Source organism: Nesoenas mayeri (assembly GCF_963082525.1).
Source record: "Nesoenas mayeri genome assembly, chromosome: 15".
Lineage (NCBI taxonomy): Eukaryota > Metazoa > Chordata > Aves > Columbiformes > Columbidae > Nesoenas > Nesoenas mayeri.
Window position 1 is genome coordinate 4458622 of NC_137559.1, and position 8306 is coordinate 4466927.

General features: G+C 52.7%; 2 protein-coding genes across 2 annotated transcripts; one reads left to right on the forward strand and one right to left on the reverse strand.

The window, feature by feature from the left end:
* The first annotated feature begins 171 nt into the window (after window positions 1–171).
* MED9 (mediator complex subunit 9) lies at window positions 172–4354 on the forward strand. The gene is made up of 2 exons (XM_080354235.1): window positions 172–373; window positions 3542–4354. Exons 1-2 carry the CDS (start codon window positions 219–221, stop codon window positions 3756–3758), a joined length of 372 nt encoding a protein of 123 aa, XP_080210361.1. The 5' UTR covers window positions 172–218; the 3' UTR covers window positions 3759–4354.
* Window positions 4355–6979: 2625 nt separating this feature from the next.
* On the reverse strand, window positions 6980–8097 carry RASD1 (ras related dexamethasone induced 1; the record flags this gene model as incomplete). The annotated part of the gene is made up of 2 exons (XM_080353846.1): window positions 6980–7530; window positions 7812–8097. The coding sequence occupies 2 exons, from the start codon at window positions 8095–8097 to the stop codon at window positions 6980–6982; spliced, it is 837 nt and encodes a 278-aa protein (XP_080209972.1).
* Between the last annotated feature and the right edge of the window lie 209 nt (window positions 8098–8306).

The following is an 8306-nucleotide window of genomic DNA, read 5'->3' on the forward strand; positions in this document are numbered from 1 at the left end:
CCCAAGATATGGGGAAAGCTGCCGCCCAGACACCAGCACAGGCCCAGGCTAAATTCAGGGGAAGGCCCAGGCCAGGCCTAAGCCCAGACCAGACTCCAGGCCCAAGGCCAAGGCCAAGCTCAGCAGAAGGCCCCGGCGCAGGCGGCTGGCGCGGTGGGCCGGCCCGGCCGAGCTCCGCCCCGCTCCGTCACTGCTCGGCGCCGCGGGTCGGGGCCGCCATGGCCGCGGGGACCGGGGCCGCCGGTGCCGCCCGCGCCGCCGCCGAGGAGCAGCCGGCACCGGAGCCGTCGGCCGAGCAGAAGCCGCCGCTGCCGCCGCCGCCCGCGCAGGAGGAGTTCTCCTTCCTGCCGCTCGTCCACGACATCATCAAATGGTAACGACGGGCACACCGGGGCTCCCCCGTCCCTCGGGGCACCGCTTGGCTGCCCGCACCGAGCCGGGTACCTGTAGAGACGGTGTGGGGGAGGGAGCGGAGCTGGCGAGGGGCTGGAGCACAAGGGTGATGGAGCGGCTGAGGGACCTGGGGGTTCAGCTGGAGAACAGGAGCTGAGGGGAGACCTTCTGATCTCTGAACTGCCTGAAAGGAGCTTGGAGCCAGGGGGGTCGGGCTCTGCTTCCCAGGAACAAGCGCCAGGAGCAGAGGAAACGGCCTCAAGTTGCGCCAGGGGAGGTTGAGGTTGGATCTGGGAACAATTTCTTCCCCAAAGGGCTGTGGGGCATTGGAACAGGCTGCCCAGGGCAGTGCTGGAGTCACCAGCCCTGGAGGGGTTTAAAAGGTGTTTAGACGAGGTTCTTAGGGACATGGTTTAGCGCTACAATTAGGTTATGGTTGGACTGGATGATCCTGAGGGTCTCTTGCAACTGAAATTATTCTATCCATGACCCCCAGCGCCCTCGGGGTGCTCTGGGTGGGGAGCAGCACCATGGGGTCACCCCTTTAATGTTTTCCCACCCCCGACATCCTCAGGATGCCCTGGACAAGGAGTGCGGCAGTGGGATCACTCTCTAATGATGTTGTCCAGCCCCTAGCATCCCTGGGTGGGCAGCATGGCAATTGGATCCTCCTCCTAATTCTGCTTTCCAACCAGCAGCATCCTCAGAGTGCCCTGGATGGGGAGCAGGGAAATGGGTTCACCCCTCCAGTGTCCCAGTGTCTCCTTGGCCCTTTTTCTCCCATCAGTAGTTCCTGGGAAGGGTGTTGGACAGAGCTGGCACAGCCCCAAGTGCATCACTGCTCCGAGTCACCCCAGGACTTGGCCGGTATTGGGGTCACCTGGGCGCTGCAGCCGCTCTGATGGCCCAGGTACGCCGGAGTGTCATCCTTGTGCTGGGTTATTGCTTCAGATAACTGAACAGTTCGGCTCTTTGCAGCCTCAGAAGGCACAGGCCGTGCTGGAACTGGCTTGTGTCCTGCTGATGTTTCCCTTGTGTCAGGGAGGTCTGAAAGGTGAGAAAGGTTCAGTGCTTCACAACTCTGCACCCCGAGCGCCATGGCAGGGGAAGACTGAATACATCATGGCACAGCGGTCTGGATACAGAATGGGCATGAGAGCACAAACCCTCAGATCTCCCTCAGTCTCTCCGTTGTGCTGGGCATGGGCGTTTGTCCCCGAACTCAATTCTGCCTGATCTGTCTGGACCAGAGAAGTGATGCTAAGCCCATTGCCAAGTGCATGTGTGTACCTAAATACAGTGGGTAGTAGCCATGGGCTGAGGGCTCCCAGATTCCCGTGTGTCACTGAGCAAGTCACGGTGACCCGCAGATGGCAGTCCCTGGAGTATCTTGTGCCTGGTCCCACTGAGCCACCCACTCCCGCTACCCAGTTACCTGCCTCAGCGTCACACACGGCATTTTCTGGTTGGCCTGAACAGACGTAGGTACACTGAACAGTGCTGCAGAACCACAGAGGCAAAGGGTGAGATATGTTCCCTCGCATCCCTGACAGATGGCAAATGTATTATCCTTTAACACTGCTGCTGGTTGCGCAGCCCAACCCCGCTGTTTTGACACTGGCTCAGCCGTGAAGACACATCTCCAAGGTGACTCTGTGCTCGGGAGCAAGGATGTATTGCGTAAATTTGCTTACATTCAAGGGCATGTGCTCTTTATTATTGTTTGGGTCCCGAGAAAGTTTTCCCAGGGAGGATTCGCTGATGTTTTCACCCTTGTACAGTCAAGTGGCATTCCAACGCATGGCTCCACCACCGGTGGGTTGTGCTGGTTTAATAAAGAACGTTGAGCCTTAAGGCAGGCCCATGTGTGTCCATCAGCACAGGCTGTGGTCGGACGTTGTGGTGAGTCCTGCGTTACCGCAGGGCAGCTGCAGCCTCTTCCCACCTCTCCTCACCCCTGCCTGTCCGTGCCCCCAAAGAGGGAGTCGCTTCAGTGGCTTGATCCAGCAGGAAAACCACCCATCAGGGGACAAAAAGCCAAAAGCTGAAATAATGATTCCTCCGGATCAATGAACTGGACAGGCAGCCATCAGTTTGCTACGTGTGGGGAGGGGAACAAGACTTGGGGAGAGCTGAAGTGGGGAGGACGTTGCTCGCAAAGGTGTCATCCATAAAGGCAGTGTCAACCCATCCTTCCCCCGATGTGCCATGGTTTTGTGTGTGTGCCTGTGTTTTTCCACTGCCGACCTGACCGTGAATGCCTGCATAATGGGGATACATTAGAGTACGAGCTGCGGTTTTATTTAGAAGGGAGTGATGAATATTTTGTTCCAGCAGGCTTTTGAAACGAACGGCGACCATCTGGTTAAAAGTTTTGCTCTCAGCCATGTCACGATTCCCCAAAGTTGTAATCGAGTGCCTCTCTGCCTTGGTCATGCTAAGCAGGTTTATTTTTAGGTCTGGCTATTGAACAGGCTCCTGGTTTTCAAAGACCATTAGAATCCCACTCCTGTTATTAACAGGAACCCTGTAAGTGCAGATTCGCATTTGACTGGAATCAGTAAAACTTTGTGCTGGTGCTAACGAAGCTGAGGCAGATACTAATGAGGGTTTGAGGGCAGACGCTGCGTCAGACAACACTGATCCTTGAAAAGCACAGAGCTTGCTGCAGAACCAGTTGTGCTGCTCTTAAAAATAATGAAAAAAAAAAGCCGTCGCTTCTCTTTTATTATATACACATCCCCAGAGAGTTGTGTTAAAGCTCCAAAGTACCATTTTCTCTGCCATTGGATACTCTCTGATACTTTGGGGAACAGTTTCTGTTTTCTGCTGTCAAGCTGTTTGACTGCATTGATTTTTTTCTATTACAGCAGCAACAGGTCACGGGTGAAACTGAGAAGCTTTTTCCAGGTGCCTGCACACAACACACATACATAATCTTAACTTCCTTAGAGAGAGATATGGGAGTTCAAACAGAGGGAGCATTTACCCTGCTCTGTGGTCATGTTTTGAAACTGCAGACTTGAAAGTTTTCCAGTGAATTCCAGTTTAAGCCCAGATTGTACTGGAAATGACAGTGAGCTTTATGGGCTGAAGGGGCATTTCCAGTAGGAAAATCAACAGTATCTTGATTTTCTCTCCTCTGCAGCATGGACAAGGACAGCCAGGATGTTCACCAGGTGCTGAACGAGCTCAAGAACAAGTTCCAGGAGATGAGGAAGCTGATCAGCTCCATGCCCGGCATCGGGGTGAGCCCGGAGCAGCAGCAGCAGCAGCTGCAGAACCTGCGGGAGCAGGTCCGGACCAAAAACGAGTTGCTGCAGAAGTACAAGAGCCTTTGCATGTTTGAAATCCCCAAAGAGTAGTGCAGCTCAGCTCTCCGGGTCTGAGGCTGCTCCTCTTCTGGCCAAACAGGAGAGAACAAGGTGGCAGAAGTTTACTTTTCTTTCTTTTACGCTTTTTTTTGCTCATGTTGCTCTGAAGTTGTGTCTGTGTGGATCACAGGTGTATGACACTGAACCAGAACACCATGTGCTTCACATATGGTGATTACAGCTGTACGTTCACTTTGATCTGCTGTAGGACTGTGCATTTATATATGCATCCCTTTTGTTTTCTCTTGGGGTGTTTTTTGTTTGTTTTGGGGTTTTTTTTATATTCAAGCAAGCCGGAGACATTATGTTTTCTCCTCACTAAGGGTCAAAGTACCTGCTGGGTAACTTCAACAAGAAAAAGAAGGCATTTTCCACATTTTTTTTTCACTTCTGAACTGACACAAGTAGCCAGACATCAAAAAGAAGCATAACAGGGAAGCGTGAGCTGTCTGGCCTTGCTCCTGGAAAGAGTCTCTGGGGCACTTTCCAATCTATGTCAAAAGAGGAATGGTTGCTTTCAATCACTTTTGTGTTTCTCTTTTTAAACAAGTGGTGGTTGTGTCTGAGATGAGTAAAGATGTAGAAATTCCAAACTGCTCCTCTTGTGTATTCACTGTGGGATGTGGGCTGAGGAGGGGTGGAACTTTAACAGCATGTAGCCCAGCTCCTTTGTCTTTATATCATTTTTTTGGAAACAAGGTGACTTGCCGGGGGGAAAGTGAAACAGGGACTGCCGGGGGGATGGATTTCGGTAGGCTTTGGGTGGGTAAATCTCCTTGGGTGAATGCAGCTTGTAGGCAGTACATTGGGCATGTTGCTCTTAAAACAGAGGAGGGGCAAGCAGAATTGAAGCAAAAGCCGTAAATGACAATGGCTTTTAGTTATTCCATACGTGACAGAAGTCCGGCTCAACAGGACGGGTCAGTTCCACATTTGAAGTGCCCCAGGGGCTTCCCACAAACAAATATTTGAGCGGCTTGAACATTTGCAAGCAGCTGATGGAACGTTCTCCGAAGCTGGGTTTCAGGGCTCACTGTCCTGCTGTTCGCTCCTACGGCAGCTGATAACAACCTGGTGGGCAGCACCATATCTCACCAACTAACAAAAGATGTGACCTTGAACCTCACATTTCTCTGAGTTCTGCTGAAGAGATGATGCAGGTCAGTAGTGGAAGAGGTGAAAAACCAGCTAGTGCAATACAATATCCATTGAGAACGAGCATCCAGGGGCAGGTAGCACTTGTGCCTTCAAAAGAAGAGAAGCAAGGTCTATTTGGGGAGGATTTTTCCTTTTCTAAACCAAGAGGTGAGTAATTCTGCTCACTGGGACTCACCTGTAGCCCAGGGATTACTCTGTCCCCCTGGAGTACTTACTAGTACTTTATTTGGGAAGGCGCCAGTGTGTAAACTCTGAGTGAAGCAGAACACCAAGATAAACAAAGCACAATGTACACTCGTTTTATTACTGAAATTACCCTTCTGCCAGCCATTGCCTGGCCCAGCTCAATAAATTCTTGTATCTCGCACCTGGACAGCGGTTCCCCCTTTTTCTTGCCAGCTGCTGTTCCTGTGAAATCAGGGCATATGTGGAGGTGGAAGAAACGACATGTTTCCAAAGAAACGTCTGGCACTTAGCACAGGAACAAGTTAACTCTGTGAACTTGAATCCAAGTCTCAAACGAAACTGGAGCTGTTTGGTTTGCAGTCTCACTCACCCACTCTACTTTTGTGGCTTTGATAGAATTTTTTTGCCATTAATATGTATTAAACGTAGATTAGTTCTGCTGCCTGAGGGAGAACGGGGGCTGAAAATGAACTGAAACAGCAGCTGGAGCCAGGGAGAGCTGTTCTTTGAAAAGCTTTCCTCTTTCCCTTTCACTTCTAGCAGTGGTTACTGCGACTTATTAAAGAGATTGAAAGCCATCAGATGCAAAGGTGACCTTTGGAGCAAAGTACTTCCTTTACTCATATTGCAAAATAAAAACAATATCCCGGACGGGGTGCAAATGAGTCACTCCCTGTTGACATCATTAAAGTGTGCTTGATTAATCAGGAAAAACCAGGGAACACAATCAGCTCTTTATGACGAAGTGATGTCAGCTGGCCGGGTTTCGGCAGTGAATGACATACCAGTGGGGCTGGCAGGATCCTAACTCGGCCTTAAAGTGAGGAAAGAGTCTTGGCTCGGTGACTTGCTTGAGAAACTGTGCGTGGCCCCTCGTAACCCATGTGGCAAGAAATCGGCTGCTTGCAGAGCCAGGAACCTTTGCACTGGGAGTCGGAGAAAATGGGGTAATAAAGGGAATGAGTGGAGAGCAGTTTTTAGCACCTCACAGCTGGGCTCAGGTCTGTGTTCAGCACGATCTTGTTTTGTTGTGAGGAAGCAAAGGCAAACCCACAGGTGGTGTTTTAAAAAGATTTTATTGTTTTGTAGAAAAAATAAAACATCAAGTTTCACCCACGGTAGAAACACTTGAAGATTTTGTTTTTGTTCATGTCAATGACAAACAATACCTACATAAAGTGCCTATTATTATTATTATTTAAAAAACCCTTCCCACTCCCCCCACCCTCCCCAAATCTTGCAAATCAGACAAGACAAATGTAAACAAGAATCAGTTTTTTTGGTCCATCGGGGCTGTAACTCTGCAATGTCTTTGCAACAGCTTACAAGTGTCTTCTGCGCATGGTTTGCAGACACAGACGAACACACGACACCGAGCCAGAGTCTGTGCACGGTTTCTCAAGTTAAAAAGGAAAACAACAAAACACAACAAAAAAACCAAGCCCAAAGCCCCAGGCAGGTGGTGTCAGGTCTCTGCCCTCCCTCCTGAAGGCACTGCCCGAGGCTGGGTGGTTTGGGAGGGAAAGAAACGCCAAGGTCTGTGCCCTCCGCACTCATCCTCCCACCTGGCTGCCCAGCAGCTCATCCTTTCCCTGTCTCTCTGCCTGGAGGAGGCTGGTCCCAGTGACACCCCCCTCCTGCCCTCCAAAGCCTCCCCTTCCACATCCCTCGCTCCCAAAAATGCACCCCCGCGGAGGGAGCCGATGGAAATGATCCCTTGGGAGGAGGGATGCTGGGGAAGCGGCGACCCCGGGGTGGGCACCTGCCCACCCTCCTGCCTGCTCAAAGTCAATTTGGAAATGAGCATCTTTCCCCCTCTCCCGCCTTTCCTTCCTTCCTTCCTTCCCGTTGCGGGGCGAGCGGGGCTCCTAGCTGATCACGCAGCGGTCCTTCTCCTTGCTGTGCCCGCCGCCGATGGCTTTCTCTCGGATGTACATGAGGTCGCTGTGGACGCTGGGTCGCCGGGCGAAGGGGGCCACGATGCCGTACGCCTCCTCCGTGCTGCCCCGGCCCCCCTCTTTCAGCAGCTTTTTGCCTTTCAGAGCCTTCTTGTGCAGGATGTCGCAGTACTGGACCGAGACCTTGCGGTGCAGGTCGGGGCTCATCTCGCTGGGCAGCTTGGCCATGGCAAAGAGAGCTTGAAACATCTGGTCTAGGCTGCTGTTCTTCTTGGCTGAGATCTCAAAGTAGGCACATTTTTTGGGGTCCCCTCCCACCAGTTTCTCGATCTCCTGGGGTTGCACCTCCCGGTAAAAGTCCCGGTCGCCTTTATTGCCGCAGATGACCAAGGGCACTTCTATGTTCTCCTTGGTTTTGTTCTTCAGGCACGACTTGGTCTCCAGGATTTGCTGCTTCAGGCGCTGCACCTCCTCAAAGGAGTCTCGGTTGTCCAAGCTGAACACAAGGATGAACACGTCTCCTGGGGACAAAGAGGGAACGTGAGATGGTTGCAGGGACGGGGACACACTGAGACCTGCTATTTAAGCCATAGAGGCACTTAAAGAGGGATGGACAGGGCAGCACCTGCGTCCTGCATCCTCTCATCCACCCCGTGCAAGGAGCAAAGTTGCTCACCCCATGCACACACAAAATCCCACCTCCCTCCTCCTGGCACTGAAGAAACATCCCCAAACTGGACAAAACCACCTGAAATATGCCAAGAGACCACCCCCTTCCTCCTGGTGCTCCCCAGCCAAGTACCTGTGAGGATGGAGAGGCGACGCATGGCTGGGAAGGGGTGGTTGCCCGACGTGTCCAGGATGTCGAGCTGGTAGACTTCACCGCGGATGCTGTAGAACTTGCGGTGGAAGTCCTCGATGGTGGGCGTGTATTGCTCCTCAAAGCGGCCGGTGAGGAACCGCGAGACAATGGCCGTCTTGCCCACCTTGGAGGAGCCCAGGATGACCATGCGGTAGCAGTTCTTGGCAGGGATGCTCAGCTCAGCCTCGCTGGGACACATCTTCTTGATCATCGCTGCCAGTTTCATTGAAGCCGGCGAAGGGGCAGCTTGTGCCGAGAGGAAAGAGGAGGAAGAAGAAGAGAAGGAAGGCGATGTCAGCCTGGCCGCTCAGCCCCGCTCCCCTCGCAGGAAAGGCCGGTGTGAGCTCTGCACGGCCGCCGCTGCCGCCGCGTTATATGGAGGAGGCAGCGACCGCCCCTCGGCGCGTCACGGCCCGGGGCGGCGGCGGCTGAGTC

What these genes read in the sequence shown, in the direction of transcription:
- MED9 (XM_080354235.1), top strand. Translation starts at nt 219, where the DNA reads ATGGCCGCGGGGACCGGGGCCGCCGGTGCCGCCCGCGCCGCCGCCGAG. An exon ending in GTCCACGACATCATCAAATG is followed by an intron (nt 374 to 3,541) that starts GTAACGACGGGC and finishes TCTCCTCTGCAG; the next exon opens with CATGGACAAGGACAGCCAGG.